This window comes from Crocodylus siamensis, chromosome 1 (assembly GCF_052110815.1).
Source record: "Crocodylus siamensis isolate JL-2025a chromosome 1, ASM5211081v1, whole genome shotgun sequence".
Lineage (NCBI taxonomy): Eukaryota > Metazoa > Chordata > Crocodylia > Crocodylidae > Crocodylus > Crocodylus siamensis.
The window spans coordinates 128,990,013-129,010,138 of NC_143395.1; the positions used below are offsets into that span (position 1 = coordinate 128,990,013).

Below are 20,126 nucleotides of genomic sequence, written 5' to 3' on the forward strand. Positions count from 1 at the left end.
TATATATCATGATATAGTCTGCTCAAGTATTACTTCATACAGTCTCCTTCCCCTTCAGCAGTCTTGCCTGCCACATAATCCAGGAGAATTCCATTACTTAGGAATTTGAATACCTACCTTGGTTCCTGCAGCTTTCTTTCCAAAAGATAATACTGTGGACATGAAAATGACCTTTTTCACAACACTATTTGATACTCATGGTCTTATGTATGCAATATGTGAAGCTTTGTGAAAAGCTGGTAAGTTACCAGAGTCAGGGTGGAATATTAAAGGAGAAATGAAAGTTGCCCTCCTGGCATTATCAGTGAATTTCCTTCTGCTTCTCTGTTGTCACTTTCCTTCTTCAAGTTACTCCAGAATAATTAGAGGAGCAGTTTGAGAAAGGGACTCTTAAAGTTTCACACACAAAGTTCCATTCTGATCCAGCACATGCGCTGCCCTTGTGCTGCTTTCAAAAGATTTCAGGTCTCACAATCAAAAAACTGTGCCACAGCAGAGGCAATGTATTCAAAGCATCCTAATTTCAAGTGAATAACTTTCCTTTCATCTTTTAGCTTTGTCACATCTTCCCTTGTAAATAAAGATTACAGTGTTATAAAATGTCATTTTGGTGTACAGTTGGCTTAGTGCCAACAGTGTAAAAATGTATGCACATTTCCTATTTTGTTTGGTTTTGGTTTTGCCACCAATTCAGATGGAAGCTTTTTCTTCTAAAAAATGAATATTTGTTAACTGGCTTTTGATGAGCATTCCTTTATTGTAACTCTCATTCTGTTCCTAAAATGAGTGCAAATTCAAATCATGGGAAGATCACAAACTTTTAAATCCTTAATGTACATGGTTCAAAGAAAATAATAAAAGGAAACTGTAAATGGTTGACACAATTTGAATATATCTGTTTAAAATAGATACCAGAAGGAAATATATTTTAGCCTAAGAGAAACCAGGCTATTGTTATTGATTTTAAGAAGGTCATATAATACAATTGTCTGTATATACCTGGCTTGAATATACATGAACAAACTCAAGTTTCCAGTGCTGTAGGTCTTTAGCCTTCATCACTACAGGTGTTAAGCCTAATTCTGTATATCCTCAAACTATATCTTGAAGAGTTTGCACCATACTCCATAACCACCTCCCTGCCTAGTGTCAGCAGAGGTTTTAAATCACTCTTGCCCGAGCTAGTCTACATACATACATTCAAATAATTTAGAAGAATTTTCCCAGCTTTGTTCTCTTGGTAAAGAAACTTTCTGGGTTCATCTACATGAGATCCTTAATGCGCATTAGACTAATTCTGCTATACATTAGTGCAGCTGGCAAAAACCATAGTAATGAGCTAATGCTGAGTAAACTTAGTCTAATGCACATTAACATCTCAAAAAAAGTGTTCATCTGTGTTAATGTGCAGTAGCGCTGAGTATATTACAGGTACTAAACTGAATGCGCCATAATTACACTGCATTAATGAAAATGTAGACACATTCACCCATAGCTGCATGCACAGACATTTGAGTGCTTAGGTCTGGAACAATGGAGAGCTTGAAGTGCTAACTAGGCAGCCGGGATGGGGTGGGGAAGGTGGAGGGGAGGCTTGTGCAAATATCACAAGGTGCTCTGCAAGCTCTCCTAACACTGGCAAAAGATGGCAGCAGTACATAGGACAGCCCTGATTGACAGACTCAGACCAGTGTGGGAATTGTGAAGGGGGGGTGTTCTGTTCCCTGCTGGTGCAGAAAGTTAAGTACAGACATTCAAAAAGCCAGAGCCTGAATTGATTCAATCTTTACTGGTTAGTCTAACCTGCATAGTTTAAACCAGCAAACAAGTGAATAGACATTCACTTTTCATTCCACAAATGTACCCACATGCCTGAAATGGCTCAGGCCAGAAGCTTGGGACACTAAAGCAAGCCCTCTCTTCCCTTCTTCAGTGGCTGAGGGAAGCTGAGCTGATGGGGGAGGCATGGTCAGGCCCCAGCAGGCCTGAAGATGATTGCGGAGATGTTTAACCCCCCATCCTGGCCTGCAGGGACCCCAGCCAGGGTATGCCTGGAGAAAGAGAGGGAAGCAGCTCTTGCCAGACTTTGTGGGGGAGGAAGTAGTGTGGCCAAAACCTGCCCCCCCAGAGGACCCCAGCCAGGGTCTGCCTGGCCAAGGTGAAGCAGCCCCTGTTAGGGTCACTCCCCTCCCCATCAAAGGTCGGGGCATGGCCAGACACTGGCTGGCATGGCTCCCTGAGATGATGTGGGCAGGGAGGGGGTTTATTCCCACCACCATCCCCTCCCCTCCCAGGGACCCCAGCTGGGCCCAGTCTGCCAGCCCTTGCCACCGCCTCTGCCATTCACCCCTGGCCAGGCAGGCCCCAGCTGAACTCCCCTGAGGGGTAAGCAAAGGGAGAAGGGAATAAACCCCCTCCCTGCCCCCTTCACCTCAGGGGGTCATGCCTGCTGCTGTCTGGCCATGCTCCCACCCATGTTGCTGGAACAGCAAAAGGGAAAGGGCCCGAACAAGGGCAGCACCCCCTGTCATGGTGTCCCAGGAAGTGTAAGCCTCTTGCTGGTGGGGGCGCTGTGCTGTATGCAGGAGTGGGACAGGCAGTGCTGCTGCAGCCTGTGCAGGGCAAGCAGCAACAGCAGGGTTCAGAAGGCTGGCTACCGGGGCTAAGCTGAATTTTGGAGTGGCCATAGCCCTCCAAGTTACCCCTAGCACCACCACCACTTGCCCTGCTCAGGCTGAAGCAGCTCTGCCCACCTCGCTGCCACCCACAGCACAGTCCCACCACTGGGAAGAGGCTTGCACTCCCCAGAGCACCATGACGGGCAGCTGCTGCCCCGTCAGGGTCCCTCCCACCTCACTACTCCAGGGGCAGAGGTATGGCCAGACGCCAGCCAGCATGGCCTCCTGTGGTGAAGGGAGCAGGGAGTGGGTGTATTCCCCCAGGGGGACCCCAGCCAGGATCTGTCTGCCTGGGGGTTAGTGGCAGAGGTAGCAGCTTGGACTAGCAGAACCCGGCTGGGGTCCCCCAAGGGAAGAGAGGACAGAGGTGGAAATAAACCCCCTTCCTGCCCTCTTTGCCTTAGGGGGCCATGCCAGCCAATGTCTGGCCATGCCCCCATGCTTGAAGCAGCAAGTGGGGAGGGACCCTGACAGAGGGTGTTCCCCCCTGGCCAGGCAGATACCAGCTGGGGTCCCCCCAGGGGAGGGGGAAAAGAGGGGAGGAAGGGGTTTTATTCCTCCAGAGCAGCCAGAGCAGGAGCAGTGATGTGGCCAGATGCTGGCCCAGCATGGCCCCCTGAGGTGAAGGGGACAGGGAGGGGGTTTATTCCTCCCTCCCTTCAGGAACCCAGCCAGGATCTGCCTGGCTAGGGCGCAGCAGCCCCTGTCAGGGTCCCTCCCCTCTCACTGCTCAAAGCATGGGGGTGTGGCCAGATGCCTACCTGGCATGACCCCCAAAGGCAAAGGGAGCAGGGAGGGGGTTTATTCAGGAGAACTGAATGTCTGTATGAAGTCCTAATTTCTGTTTGAGTTTCTTTAAGTGCCAGTAAAAAGAGAATAAATAGAAAACTTAGGCACCCTCTTTTTTTGTCACTCTAGATCAGAATACAGGTCAGGTAGTAATTCTTATATTCCATATAGTTGACTTATTTTCCATATGGAGATGTTACAATGACAATACTGGGCCCATTCCTGCAGTCAGAGTTCTGACTGTAATCAAAAGAGCTTTTGAGTATGCAAGTTATACAAAATGGGGCCCATAAAAATGAATCATTTTTAAAATGTCTTTTTAAAAATTGAATTAAAACATATTCCATTAGAGATCTAGCCCCTGTAAAGGCTTAGGGCCCTGCTCGCCTCAGCAGTTTGCCTGAACGAGTGAAGGCTTTCTTACAGGAGAAAAAAGAGGGATTGTTAGGCATCTTGATTTTAAGTATTAATGAACTTATTATTAAAACCGATTCCTGTGTTATCATGTTTTATATAAATATAAATTATCCTTAAAATATTTTTGGACTTTCTGCTTTGCCACTTTACATTAGTGTGTGAAATAAATAATGGTTATTCTATGCATTTATTCATTGTTTGCATTAATTCCCCACTAAATAAGCTAGAATTGGGAAAGAAGTTAGCATTGCATAACATGCAAAGATATTTTCAGGTCATAGTTAGGAAATCCACTCTATTTTGCTCATATAAACAGTTTTCAGCTTGCAATCAACAAATAATTTGTACAAGCTCATATATATCCCAAATAATTGGGAAAACAACTGATCTGTACAAGTGGTGCAACCCCTTTTTGCACTTTAAACATGATTTGTGACCTAATTTATTATTATGCAACAGTAAACAGTGCATCAAGGCCACTGAGGTTTCTCCTTCATGTTCCTGTCCCCTGTTGTGCATGCCTGTTTATCTAAGATTATTTAACACTGCTTTGTCTGATATTGATCACTAGTCCAAACATGGGCAGACTTCAAAGTTGAAGTAATTAGAGCTATGTAAGTACTTACAAAGATAAATAATTTAATAAATATCTTTTTTCACCCCATTGGTTGCATATGTTTGCTAGTACCATTTGTCAGAAAAATCTGTGATTTTCTTTTCATTTTAGTGCCTCAGTAAAACAAAAGTCTGGACTTAGAATAGATTGCGTCTGATGTTGCTAATGTTTCTTGGAAATAGAAAACTGATAACAGCTGCTATCTTGGCTCATTTTCAAGACTTTTTTAAGCAGCAATTTACAAGTAGTTAAAACTATTTCCAATAGCCTTGCATCATTACTAAAAACATCACAAGTCAGTCAAATGTTTCCTTTCCAATCAGATCATTTCTTCCATTCTTTCCCTGGGCTGTAAACAATCAGAACTGTATTTTTAGAAACAATAGGTTTTTAAAAATAAATGTTGATTTATTAAATAAACTAAAATCTAGCTACATGTAGAAGACAACGTGAAATATATGTTCTTTATCTGGTTAAAGCAGGCTACCCATGAAAACAATGAAGACCTTTTAAGGGACCACATTAAAATAGAGAAACTATTAAGTTAATATAGACTCCCCAAATCTCAATTGAACAGAAATGTTTCAGTGATGAATTCCACATATGTTTGCATAGGTGTTTGCAGCCTAAACACCGTACCATTGTAAAACATTATCAACAACTCTGATCTGATGAAAGGTAAAATAAGCAGTAAATTTCTACCTTTGGATACATAACTCTTAGTCATGGTGAAATCAGTGGAAGTTGTGTGAATTTTCAAGGGTAAGATTTGGCCTGGTAGGCCTATTAGTTAAATAAATAATACTAAAATGATTAAAGATATTTTGAAAAGGTCAAGTAAAACAATACTTTTTTTTATAACAAAATGCAACCTGTGTCCTTTCCAGGGTCTCCTTCTGAGTAATAATAAAGAATGTATACTTTTTAACTTTCCAGGTACATTACGCTTGTTATTTGGATCTATGCAGTAGCTTCCAAAGTCAGTTTATGCAATCGAGGTTTAAGTCTGTCTGTCAGTGGAATTGTTTATTTTGGTCTTGCATTAATTTAGAAAAAACATCTTGATATGAGATTCCTAAGACATGTGAAGAGATCTATATATACAGCTACACAAAGGTCCTTTAAAGCAAGCAAAGCCACAAGCCACCTAGTTTCAACTCAGCCCTCTTCATTGCATTTGAAGTGGAAGTGACAAGAGGCACCAAGTATGTCTACATGGCACAGTGCAGTACTGTGTAGAAATACCCAAGCTAGCTCTGAATGAGCCATTTTGCCTACTAGAAGCAGTATTGCCCCATTAGTGCAGCATTTGAGCCTGTGTCTCATATATCTAGCATCTCAGCAATGCTAATTAGCTAAGGGACAGTGCTACAGTAACGCAGTCATACTGCTTCTTGTACCCCAGCCAGTTCATTTAGGGCCAGTATGGGGATCTCTGCAAACACCCACATTCTGCAGTCCTGTCCCCACCACCCACCACCCTCCACCCAGCAAGTGGTGAAGAAAAGTAAATTAGTGGCAAAATGCTGCAAAATGTATTTGATGTGAGAAGTGTGATTCAGATCATTAGTCAGACACTGATTATCTTAGATATTAGAATAATTTATATTACCAGTTAAAATTATTTTAATCTGGTCTGAATTAGTCTGTAAACTCTTCAGGGCAGGCAGCTCTCTTCTGTTTGTGCTTGAACAGTGCCAAGCACAGCAAGACCCAAATCTCAAATGGGATTTCTAATTCTCTTTTTCCCTTCGCTTCATTAATAATAATGATATAAACTGTAATGTTTTGAAAAATAATTGATCTTTTAGGAACTATGGCTCAGATATGCCAAGGCATTTAGTGTCAAGTGTCAATGGAACAATTAGATGTCTAAGACTTTGAGAGAATCTTAGTCTACATCAGGGGCAGGCAAAATACGGCCCACGGGGCCAGATCCGGCCTACCAGGCACTTTCATCCAGCCTGCAGCACCCACCGACAAATTGTATTCCACCAGTCCTTCCGCCCATAAGGATGGGAGCAAGGCGCCTACACCCACCTCCAACATACCCTATTATGCCTCACTCCCACCCTCATGGACAGAAGGCCCAGCCCCATCAGCACCAAGCAGAGCTGCTGCTGCAGGCTTTCCTGGCATCCCACTTCCTTTGGGCAGAAGGTAGGGAAGTGGGGGATGGTGAGGGAGACCTGCTGGGCAGGAGCATGTAGTGTGGGGCTGGGGCTGGTGGTAACGTGGAACCCACACCCAGGTCGGTGGCGCTTGGCTGGGCAGGGTATGGGTGTGAGGGAGGGTGGGAGGTGTGGGGACCCCTCCAACTGCACCCCCATGGTGCACAGCCCTGGCAGGCACTGGGGGCAGCAGCAGCAGCAGGTGGGGGTGCTTGGGGCACTGCTGCCTGGCTCTGGCCAGCACTGTGCATCACAGTGGGAAGCACAGCCTCCTGCCAGGCCATCTGTATTTCTGGAGCTTCTTGCACTGGCATGGTGCAGATGGGACTCCCCAGGCACTAAAGCCGCAGCAGCTCCAGCACCTGAGGCTTCCTGCCCATTCTGCACACATGTGGGGAGTGCCGGCGATAGAGACTGCCCAGCAGGGGGCTGCACTCCTCACGATATGCAGTGCTGGCCAGAGCTGGGTACCAGAAACCCAAGTACCCCACCTGCTGTTGTGCCATGGGGGGAGCGTGGGATTGGTCCCTCACACCCCACAAATGCCACACACCCACACCACAGTGTTGCCTGCATTGACTGCAGGAGAGAATAGTGTGTTCCAGAAACCAGTGTGTCACACACCCACGCCCCACAAATGCCACATAACTCTCCCAGCATACCCTACACCCCCCATACAGCCACATCCCCTCACACCCCCCCAGACCTCCTCACACCCACCATACACACACCCCACACTCCACCATACACACACATACCACCATACACATTCCCACACCCCCCACACACACCTCCCACATACCACTATACATGCATACATACACATACACACACCATCCCACCATACACACACACTCCACCATACATAAACACACACACCCCAGCAAACACACACACACCCCCCAACCACACTCCCCCACAATATAAAAGACTAAGAATTTATTTTTTAGTTATTATGCAATCCCCTCTATATACAGTACACAAATCATTACAAAATATTTTTTGTAATAAAATTAAAATATGTTATAGTAGGTGTTTGACTTTTAGTGTATGATTTGGTTTTTTCTGTTTCTAAGATGGCAACCTCCCCACCCCCAAAGGAGTATTTCTGGGGGGCAAGGGGACGGGCTTCCAGTAGCAAAGGTCAAGTGTTAGGGATGGGACTTCTGGTCCCAAGATAGTGACTGGGGGCAGGGCAACTGTCAAGTGGCCCTTGAAAGCTATTCAAACCTTGTTAAGTGGCCCTGCACCTGAAATAATTGCCCACGCCGATATACATGGTTGTAGAGGACATGGGGTGGGATATATAGCTTTTCACTTGTCATTTTGTCACCTAAATCTGGCCTGGCTAGTTGGGACTAAAAACTGTAGCCTAAAGATGAGAGTTCCTGAATGAATGGAAAAAGTAGTGTCTATCCATTAGGTTCTACCAGGGCTACATGAACTTGAAGACCAAACAAGCTTCTCATTACTAACTTTGGTCATCCCAGAACAGATAACTTTGAGAAAAAGTGACATGAGCTATGTGAAGAAGTTTATACTTCTTGTCCTTCACTTGCCTCTCATATCAGCAAGCTGGCTTCCTTAATAATTATTGCATTCACTTTTAAAAATAAATACTTAAAAGAAGTAAAAATTTATAGGAAGTTTAGCTCAAAATGGTGACTTTGTCAATGAGTTACCTGAGTCCTATTATGTGTATATGTCATTATATCTAACATCAACCTTCAGCTTGTTCCTGTTTCTGCTGTCCAGGATGGAATTAATCCTGAGTATTGCCCAAAAATATTTTATAATATTATATGTTGGCTGACCTTGGATAATATTCCTTAATGTTATATTTTCTTTTGTGATCAGCTTTCCGGTAAAAATATGATTTCATAATCAGCAGCTCATTTGCAATACCTTCATTTGTTAGTAAGAGTATAACTGTTATTCAATGAAGTGTTTATTGTGTTGGGATTATTGTAATATTTTTAAGGGCTGATATAGTTAGCTGGTTTGACCCTGAAGAACTTCATTAACCACTTTAAGAAAATGTTCATTATAGTTCACAAATAGTATTTTTATTGTCTAGAATAAGGAAATCAAAAAAGTGTGACTTCTTACTGACCTCTTCCTGTGTTTCAGTTTCCCAGGATCTAAAAATGTGAGAATGACACTGCTATAACAAAGTGCTTTGGATTGTAGATGAAAAGCCATTATCTAAGACCTATATATTCCTAATTACTAGTAATTTAAAATGGCTGCTGGGGCCAGCATGTCCCAAAAATATATATATATTTGGGAGTGAGGGGGCTGGAGGTGCTTAGCATTTAAATTGTTGGCTGGCCATTGATCCCAGTTTTACATTTTTGTTATTAAAAAAATGTTTAAACAGTGGGTCAAGGGCTTTCTTCAAAGTCACTTCAGATATCTCTTTGAATCTCATTCTTTATAAAAAAGACCTGAGCCAACTTGAAGTATTTAAAATGTTGCATAGTTCTATTATGTCAAATGTTATGACTTTTCTGCCTGTACATTTGTACAGCCATTCCAGTTTAATCCATGTCATACCTGAAGTAGGAGCCTGGAAAAAGGCATAATCAAGGGCACACTTTAGTTACTACCACTGATTCAAGACCTGCTCCATCTCAAAGAGAAATCCAGTGAGCTGAAATCCAGTGTACCTAGTACACTCTGAGATTATTAAAAAAAACTATCTTACAAGCTGGCTTGCCACAAGTTATAATGACTGCCCTCATTTACTAAATGTTAACACTTAAAGAAAAAATTGCTTACGCTTCTTTAAAAGGTTGTGATTGTAATATTAGCACATGAAAAAGTAGCTCTGTGGAACTTTAAAATGGACTGAAATGGAAAACAGATTATACTAAAATCTCTTCAATATCCTGAGTCATGAACAGAAACATGTCTGGACTCAAATCTCAAGAAAATGTAGATCCTTCTTCATGCCCCTGCCAAGACCTGAGTTCAGGCCCTCAGATTTCTGTTTCCTCTGCTACAGTAGGTGGCATCACTAACACTTACAGCAGGGTAAAGAATGCCACTCCTACACATGTGCTCATGATTTCATCAGCTAAAGCAGGTTTTGACAGGCAAACAGCCTCTTAGTTCACTTTTAAATAGCATAAAAACTTTTATGAAGCATTTAGGAGGCAGAGAACTAACTTTTTCACCCAGGAAAGGAATGTAAAATATTATCCCAATTCCATTCCTCTAGATCTGAAATCCTAGTAATGCTTCCATAAATTTGTTCTATTATACAGTAATACCATTTGCCTTGAGAACAAGAGTCCTTGGTGCATGCTAAATCTGTCAGATATTTCACTTTGAGAACATGAGCAAGCAAATGTGCTTTCTAACATTTTTTAAGTTGACAATTCTCCCTTACAAAGGACAGTGTCATAAAGAACTGGAATCACATCCGTGTTCACACATTGCACATGCATTTTTGTGGCTGACAATTTGCTTCACAGACAAACTAACATGGAAATAAAATTAAAACAGACACAGGCAGGCTGACACCACCACTCTTCAACTGCATGTTCCCCTCAAACTTTCATCCTTATTATGACTAGATAGTCAACCTTAGGTGTGCTGAGGAAATCAATCTGACTTATCCATCTTGTGCTGGTAAATGCTGGGGTAGCTACTCTCCTAGTGGGTTAATCATTACCTTATTCTTCTGAAAGATTTGCTAATTCTTATAACTGTGGACGGTAGCTACTGTGGTACTTAGCAGGTGTTTTCAGTGTAGGGATAACCTTTCCAGTTTTGGACAGCTGTAACCAAGGTCATAAAATTAGGGTGGAACATGACTGTCTTGAGGATATGGACCTTGTACATCGTGCACACAGCCTGTCAAAATATTTTTTGTAATGATAGTCTGCACATCACTTAAGTTATCCTTTGCATACTATGTCCCTAATCATTGCCTGACCCTCTCGGGTATCTTTTAATCAAGCCTCCAAGCTGTCATTCCTCACAGCAATTATTTTACAATTCTTGTTCAAGTATTAAAAGCATCTAAAAATTCTTCTGGAACATATGTCCTGCCACCACCAAAACTACAGAGGATATTCACCCTCTGTAGACTGAACTCCAACCTCCCAGTTTGTAATATATCACTGTTATTTCACAAGTGTAGAATTTTTGAGGGATTTTTTAAAGAGCTATGAAAGCTTTTTCATCTTATTAACAGAGCATGAGTGTGGGCTTAAAAATGACAGATCAAAGATTTTAGCAAAAGCTTTGAAAATGAGTAATTCATTTACTTACCTGCCAAGACCTAAGTTCAGAGTTCAGGGCTTTCACTTCTGCACTGGTGAAATTAGAAGCGTTTGAATGCTGTCAGGAGTGTTGGCTTTACAATGCCACAGTGAGTATCAAGTGTTGTTTTTTTAAGGTAAAAGCATGGTTAATGAAAATGTAATTCATTTTTAATGCTGTTCTTTCTTTCAACTGCTGATTGACAAGCTGTTTTGTGTAAATACTGTCCCGTTTAATATCAGCTTGCTGTCTTGTGTGTGATGTGATAATCAATTATTTCTGACATTATAGGCATTTCCACAATAAATTTTGATGTCACAGACATTGGACCCTAAAATCTTTCAAAGTAACTGGATATTTACATGTGTCCATTTACACTTGGGGGGTGCACATGTGTATCTGTGTGTGTATCCATGTATAAAAGTAGTTTCAAAAAGAAGATATCAGAACAAACTAATGCCTTTCAACTGAGTATCCCCATCATTAACTACTATATGTTTATACACCGTATTTTGCAAATAGAAAATAAACAATGCATAAAAACATATCAGGGTATTGAAAACTGCCATGTATTTAACTGAGCATGTAAGAAGTTATTTCACAGAAAAAAATTCAGTGAAAGGATAATTTTTACACCAGCATTCACTTGATATTTTGCATATGAGCAAGGTTGCAAAACTTATACCAGTTTCTCTCTGTAAGAGGTACAGATAGCTACACCCCAGATTGTTTAAGCCTTTTCTTTATGGCAAGGTATTTAGTAGAACTTGCAGATTTGTTGGAATCTGACAGGCCATGCCACAAGTGCTTCTTTGGCCTCAAACCTGCAATACTTCAGGCTGTCAACGGTGCACCTTAGCACCCACACCACCCCAGATCCTATTTAGGCCCTGACTTAGTAAAGCATTTAAGCATGGGTTTAACTTTGCACATGTACGTATTCTGCTGAGTACAACCTGCCATGCAGTAAACTGTGATGTGCCAATCCCAACCTATATTCCCAACCTGAAAGGAACCACCATCACTAGCAATGAGAATTTGGTTTGGCCTCTTTGACAGTTGTACCTTTGGCCTGTCTGCTAAATCCATCAGCAAATAGCCACATGATGTTATTTGGGGTGCTACCTTTATGATGTGGGCATTTATCCACCACTAGCTGGACTAAGGTCACCAAGTAATTTTAGGTAGGCCACCAGACAAGCATCTGATTGTAACCACTCCCAGGCATTACATATCCTGGCTACAATAGAGCCCATAGGGTCCTTGCCAAACCGCTTTGGAGATATTTTTTGAAGCATGTTCATGCTTGTTTTTGTATCTGTGGAGATTTCAGATTACTGTTTTGAAGCAACTGCAGAACATTTCTCCACTTAAACCTTGTGAAACTACCACAAGCGAGGATTATCTGGCACTCTGTTACACTTTTTAAGTTGCCACAAAGATACGTGTGCTGGGATTCTTACGTTAATAAGTTACATTAACAACTATGCCATATCTGTTCAAATGCTTGTTACTAGCCAGTCTCCAACCTGCTCCATACTAAAGAAGGCTGCAACAAATATTATTCCATCTAAGGACTAGAATAATTTGTCCTTTTGACATTGACTTAATTTAACACATTTTTCAGGAAGCAGAAATTGAGTGAGTGCCATGTAATGCTCCAAATGTCTCATTTAGGCCAAGTGACACTCTCCCTCTTTGAGCTCCACTATCTGAAACACTGTAGGTATGTGGATCTGTTGTCTAGCATGGAACAATCCCAAAACATTATCCATTAAGGATTTCATACCACAATAGGCCTAGCTTAAATCACATTTCATAGATAAGCATTTATAAGTATGGCAGTAGAATTTTATCCTAAATAAGCAATGCTATGAAATGAAGCAAAAATAGTCTTAAGATATTCCTGACTATCTATATGACACTGTCCACAGATGAAGCCTCTGCATGTTAATAAAATATGTTTTCTGTTATATTTAAATCTGGATTTGTAGATAGACAGTAATGGCTACATTAAAAATATCTTTAAGACATGTTGCTAATTTCAAGTGGAAGCAGGAGCGGGTATCAGAGATATCTAAGAGTTTTTTTTATTCAAATCTTTCAATTTTGTATGTCACTGGATAAAAATTGAAGTGAAGTCCCTGTTATTGACAAGCAATTCTATTTAGCTGTAATTCACTGCTGTTGTGTCCTGTTTTCAGAAAGTTACAAGGAAAACTCTGACATAACTTTTGCATTTGTTTTTATTATCCAGTTAATTCAGGAGATGGTATTGACTACAGTCAGCACAAGCGTGAAAACATCGGAGATCTGATTCAAGAGACACTGGAAGTCTTTGAACGCTATGGGGGAGAAGACGCCTATATAAACATTAAATACATGGTCCCTACTTATCAATCATGCATATTAAACTAGCAGATAGAACAGTAGCATCGAAAATGATTATTCCATTTGTGTTCTAAAAGGCTATATTCAGTTCTGTATAGTATCTTGTTAGTTGTGCTTTTTTTCTCTACAGCTGCTAAAATAGTGGCTTCTGGACCAGTAGATTGTTAGCACTATTGTGAACAAGTCTTTCCAATACATAAATAGTGCCTGTTCCTTGGACTACAATGGTCTACTGTGCTTATTTGTTCTATGAAAGAATTACTTCTTTATAGCTGAGCTGACTGGAACAGGAGTCAGAGTTAAACCTTCAGTTGAGTAGACAATAAAACTATAATTTTCATACGCAGTTCAGCAATTGCAGTTCTGTGTCCGCTTGCCCTGGGGGTGATGTCAGAGGTTGTAACAAGAAGAGTTTATGCTGACTGCTTAATAGGTGTTTGTCATGGAAGAGAAACACCAGTTCAGCAATGCTTCTCTAGCAGCTGTGCAGAATAATGTGCTCTGACATACAATAAAACCGTTGAATGTATATACCAATTACAGTAGGAAATTTTATACAGCCCATTATAAAGCTCTGCCATAAAATTAATTAATGTTTCTTCCACAGTCATGATCTGGGTTTCCAGGTGTTTGCCTTTTTATTGAGCTTGGGTTCCTATTTATGAAAATCTAACATGTGAAAGTAGTAAAAGAAACTCTCTAATTTATCAGCTGGGATATGGCATGTATGCAATGCATCAGTCCCCAAGTGGAGTGTTATATTAGCCAAATGTTGCACAGCTTTTATTTAAATAGACACTGGGCATTTTTTATAACTCTTAAAATCTCTTTTGTGGGTTTTTGTTGTTGTTTATAGTAATCCCCTGGAGGTTTCTAGCTAAATGAGTTGTTCTCTCCCTTGCACACCAACAATAGATTATTAGCATAGCCTTGCATAAAAGTGTGGCCATTTGAATTTATTTTGTTGTGATTTTGTAAACCTACGCTTACAACAAGTTACATGAACTTCAGTATTGCTACATCTAAATGTTCAAATATCATGAGTCAGGCTCAAAAAAACACAGGTCATGAGATTTTAAATATTACAGACTTCAGACTCATTTTATTTGTCTTCTGGTTTCTGAGCTTTTAGGGTGTGTCTTGGTCACATTTTCAAGCTTTTGTCTGGAACCAGAAAGGCCAGAAATTTACTTTTTTAATGAAAGCTGAGATTCTTACTTAATCCCATAAATTCAGGGACTTGGGGATGTGAGAAAAAATAATCAAATTTGCAAGACTTTCAATAACATCACAAATCATTGATGCAGGAACTTAAATAAGAACTGAAAATAAGACTATTCTGGAAAATCAGTTTAGTAAGGTAAGTCAAAGTGTGGGGCTACCACCTTGAATATGTCCCTTTAAGCATGACAGGCAGTATATTTCTGGGCAATTTACACATAACTCAGCATAATTTACAAAGTTACAAGATCAAGGACCAATTAACTTAAAGCACTCGAATAATATTATATCCTTTAAAACACACTGGTGGCTTGTTTTACTATTATAAAGAAATTAAATAGATACATTAAAAAAGGAGAAAACTGTCCTTCACATTTACCAGTTCTGGAGATGTGGTTTCTGATATTACCAGTAACCAATCAATAATTTCTGGGTAATTAAAGTACAACATTTTGTGCCAGATCCTCAGGTGATGTAAGCTGAGCTCAGTTGAGTCATCCAATGCCTCTGGCCATGTATATGGGTGGGCTGGCAGAGATAGGCTATATTCTTAGCAGGCAGGGACAATGATCAGTGATTAATGGACAACTGGAGACAGCTGGGAACAATGAGCTAGCTGAGACCTGGGCAAACCAGTTTGACCCACTCTGTCTGTAGAGGGTTGGGATCCATCTCGTTGCTGATAACATTCTGTTGCTGTAGAGAGACAGAAGGTGGCAAGGGAAGGCTTAAAAGATCTTGCCAAGAAGATGATAAGGAGAGCCATATGCAAAGCTTTAAGTAGGAAGGAAAAGTGTTTGTACGTTTACTGCAGAGAGGGTCTGATATCTCTGTAGGACTCAGCAGAATCAAAGAAAATAAACCTGGAGCTGCTTACTTCCTTAAACTCAGATGGATACCAAGGGAGTTATGATGCAATGGTGAGCTTAACTGAGGGCGGGTTGCCCCCCAAAACTTTGTGTTTTCTATTTATCTGTCCCTTGTGTTTTCTTTTGAGTAAAAGCAAGGGTGTATTTAGAAATTCTGTGCAAAAATACATGCACACTTGCTTAAATCTACTGTATGTCCCTGAAGATTCACATTGCAAATGGCTGGTGAGTTTCTGAGAAGAGGTGTGCGCTCAACTACGGTAGGCACCTGAGGCATTAAGAATGAGATTTGGAGATGGGCACTTGTAGTATAGCTTTTCTTGGGGAAAGAGCACTAGATAAAAAGATGTATACCTTGACTGTATGAACAGCCTCTGGGCTGAAGGACAGTGCCTTGACTGACTAGGCCTAAAGGTTTCAAATGTGCTGGGGGTTATTGACTGGCTCCCCTGACAGCAATTTGGTGAGAGGCCAACAAGGTGCGTATGCCAGATATTGAAAACAAGCATTGCTGTTCCAACATGCTCGGGATAAATGACAGTTCTATGTTCAAGGAAAGTACTGAAACAGAAAGGGTTCATGGTGCTAGCACTTGAGCTTTAATCCATCATTGGGCTTATTGAACCACGTTTAAGGCCCATCTCCTCAAGTCCTGTGATCCTCTATAACAGTTCCAGCCTTGATTCTGTTAAACAGATATATTTCTGCCTTTCGTGCTTGTAAGCAGCAACCCACCTGTGACCTGTGGAGATCCAAATGTCTAAGCCTGCAAACAGCCTGAAGCAATAACTCTAAGACATAGGCCAAGTACAGACATTACACTTTTACCAGTATAAGTGATCAAAAACTGGTCTATACCCATAACAGAACAGAAGTTCAGCACACAAATTAGTTTTAAAATGGTGGAACTGGGTCTAAGATGTGTGTTGCTCTGCCCCGCCTCCCCACTGCCAAAGGGCAAATGTGTGTTCTGTTCACTACTGATCTAAACTATGCTGCTTACAGGAAACTGTAGCTTAGATTGATTCCACCTTGGGCTTTTTGAATGTCTGTACCTAGCCGTAAAAACTTCCCTGTGAGGCTTTTTGGTTGCTTGAGTATTCTCCTGCTGGAGCACTCCTTGTATTGGAGAATAATAATAATAATGTGTGTGTTGAAATAAATTTGAAACCTGCTATAGCTGAATGTCCATCTCGGGGATTCCAATTTGCACACTTAGCAAACAAGCCTACAGGTAGTTAATTTTCTTTTTCCCCATCCCCTAGGAGCAAGTTAGGCAGCTGACATACTGTTCAGACTATGCAGTTCTTAAGGATCCTGCTCGCAGCACTGTCTGCACCCTGTACACTTCAAAAAGAAAACAGAGTTGGTATTTAGAGCATAAAGCAGGGTCAGAGAGCCATGCACTTCCCCATTCTAAACGGAAGTGTCTGATCTCAGTCAGCTCAAACTGTGATCCTTGCAGGTCTACTTAGCCTTCAATTCCTGTTTCTTTTTCTCTCCCTTTATTTGCAACAACAGAAGGCTTCACATATACTAAAGCCCTCAAGTCACAGAAGAATCGGAGCTTTCATGGGAGAGGAACTGTAAACTATTGGAACACTGCTGGCGTGGCTAAGGCAATAAACATTCTTCAGGACCCACCCTTCGTGCTGTAGTTTTCCAAGGGGGCCCATCTGGAACACACACAAACAGGAGAACTCTTGAGGCTTGCAAGGTTGTGGCCTACCTGACCCTGAACTGTTAGAACAAATAATAAAATCTGTAGAGTGAGAACTGATCCTGGGAAACTTAGAACAAAACCTTCTTACTGTGTTTCAGAGAGAGCACATAAGTAGGTAAGGATTAAATGTACAGAGGAAATGGGTTCACATGGTCATATGCAAAAGAGCAAAATGTGTGTGCCTCTAATCAGATTATAAACCACACTGAGCACATCTACATGCACGCTTAAAATGACTGAATAAACAGCGGAATAACTTGCTCTGCAGTATACTACTCCTGGGTGCAGCATCTACATGTGCACTTGGGACAGCAGCAAATTGCACTGGGAAGGAGTAGCTTAGGCTAGGGCTCTGCCCTGCAGGAGCCAGGGGAAGCTCCAAACTCTGGCCACAGCTTCCCCAGGCTGGCAGGGAACATAGGCATTAGCCCCAGGCTCCAGCTGGTGACAATGGTCTAGAGGACAGCCCTGGGCTGGCAGGGGGCACTGGGGATCAGGCCTAGGCTATGGGTGGCTGCATCAGATGGCAGAGGAGCTTGTTGGGCCATGAGTCTCCTGCAGTTGCTGGCTGGGCTGACTGGGTGCAATTTACTGGGATTGGTGCCTATATCTGTCTTGCTGTGCAGTAAATAAACTCTGCAGCAGGATAGTACTTGTAAATGCAAGTACTGTCCTACTGCCAAGTTATTAGTTGCCTGCAGCCTAACAGCCCTGCATATGTAGATGCAAGATGTTTACTATGGAACTAATTAGTTTGCTCTGCAGTAAATGTCTTATGTAGATGCGCCCAGTGAGTCTCAAGCTCACACCTCTTACCCTGTGTGAAACAACATAAAATTTGATGGTGTTTTGAGTGACACAGGCTGGACTGGGTAATTCAAATTTTAAAATATGCTGAGTTGCATCACAGAGCATCTTACAAATCCCACATAAGCAAGTGGAAGAACATGGCAATGACAGATAGAAAAGGTAACTACTGCAAGCCACAATGTCCCCTTGCCATACTCCTTTCCCTGGCACTGATGCAGCACGTCCTTCTCAAAGCTTGTCTAGGCACTAGTTTTGTGCTACTGTGATCACCTTGACATGGAAGCTAATATAAGAAAATTGGTGCAGCTTCTCTAAGTGTGAATGGAGAGGTATTGGTGCAAAAGTGCTGATATAGGGATAGCTTTTTCCTACAAGTTTGTGGGAATAAACGATACCAGTACAAGCATCGTCAGGACATATATCCTTCCCTTGTAGGCAGTAGATTGATTTGATTATACTGGTATAAAATCACTCCTCTAATAGTAGGGCATGAACAGAGACAAAAAAGTGTAGACCAGGCCTCTCAAAAAAAGTCCTGAGAATGGTTTGTAATGCAGCAATGATGAGGAATCAGCAAAGTCATCAGCAACCGTGCAAAGAAAGTATATACACCCTGAACCTTACACAACCCTGAATGCTATGAGCAGATGGTGATATTGCACAAAAGTGCCACCTTTTTCATGTTCCCAGAAAATCCCAACCTAACTTGCATAAAAATGTAGTATTGATCAGGAGTGGCACTTCCTTTAAATTTGTGGGAAAGGCTTTTGAACTCTTAGCCACAGAGCAACTTCCAATTTCCCTTTTCTCTGTGAATAACTTACTAGTGCCGCCCCTCCTTTTCCAATAAACATTGTTTCTAGAGCAGCATGTTCTCTTGTCCCCAGGACTAAAAGTAGTTGGTACTTTCCTGCTTCTCCACATCTCCCTGTTAAGTGATACCCACTGAGCATGTCTACACATGCAATTAATGTGTGTGAATTAACTTGGGAGCTTATTGCTCTGGAGTTTTTTGCTCCTGGGCACACTGTTGGTATGTACACCCGAAAGCAAACAAATGGAGCAATTATCTCCAGAGTTTATTCATATGCAGCATATGATGCCCAATGGGAGTAGCCTGGGCTGGCAGGGTACCTAGGGGGTCAGCCTGCCAGCCCAGGGCTGTTCAATGTACTGCAGAGGGGCTAGCTGGGGCACAAGGGTGTTTCAGTGCAAGGGCTGCCTGCTGGCTAACCCCATGCTGAAGTACCCTCATGTCCCAGCTAGCCCTGTAAGCATCTTCATGTGTATTTAAGCATAGTAATTTATTGTGCCATCAGATAGTCTCATCAGACAGAAGTACTATCTGATGGCACAGTAATTTAGTCTACACTGGCCTAATTGCTATGCACGTGTAGATGGTGACACTTTACTGCACAGTAAATTAGTTAACTGCACAGTAATGTGCATGTATAGACATGCTCACTGTGTGTCTGTCTGGTCCTGGCTGATTCTCTGCTGTCTCTCTAACCTGAGAAGTAGTAGCTGGAATTGGGGGAACTGGAATAGATATGAAGAGATGGGAAGCACTCTATAGTAACAGCCAAGCATCGTAGGCCTGGAGAAGTTGTTTCTGATGCACCTTGGACCTTTTGTCGTTCTAAGTCTCAAACCCAGGGCTGCCTCTGTGGGCACCATCCCAACGTATAGGCATGGCATTTGGGTGTTGGCAAGAGTTTCACTTTCCACTTTGAAAATTATTAACCATCTTCTCCTACTGTAGAATTGCCCCTTACGTAATGTTCTCCAGCCAATAATATATCCTTCCATAATATTATGGTCAAGCTTTGGATACCACCAACATCATGTTATGCTGACTTTTCCTCATGATGGGATAGTATCTATGGAGCATATAGTTGACTCTAATCATGTGGCCTGAAGCAGTGAGTTGAATGAGACTTTATGCATTTAGTCCCTTGTGTTCATGTATTGCTGCTTTCTTATTCAGTTTTCTTCTCTGTCTTTTCTTCCCCCATAAGGCAAGGGACAGACATTACACATAAACTGGTTTAAGTAATCAGAAAGTGGTTATAAACTATTACAGAATAGTGCACATAAACCAGTTCAAAATGGCTGAAACTGCTTTAAGATAAACTTGGTTGAATGTAGTACCAGACTTAACTGATTTGT

The 20,126-nt window shown here is 41.7% G+C and overlaps 1 protein-coding gene and 1 long non-coding RNA gene across 5 annotated transcripts in view; one reads left to right on the forward strand and one right to left on the reverse strand.

The window, feature by feature from the left end:
- The window catches only part of PACRG (parkin coregulated), a 501,797-nt gene extending 488,244 nt beyond the window's left edge, over positions 1–13,553 (forward strand). For all 3 annotated transcript variants that reach the window (XM_090042624.1, XM_090042613.1, XM_090042604.1), the window contains one exon: positions 13,201–13,553. In XM_090042624.1, coding sequence (XP_089898750.1) covers positions 13,201–13,361 — 161 coding nt within the window. In that variant the 3' untranslated portion in view covers positions 13,362–13,553. The remainder of the gene's footprint in view (positions 1–13,200) is intronic.
- Positions 1–20,126, reverse strand: part of LOC149873319 (uncharacterized) — a 212,688-nt gene that overhangs the window by 161,805 nt on the left and 30,757 nt on the right. The gene's annotated exons all lie outside the window — the stretch shown is intronic.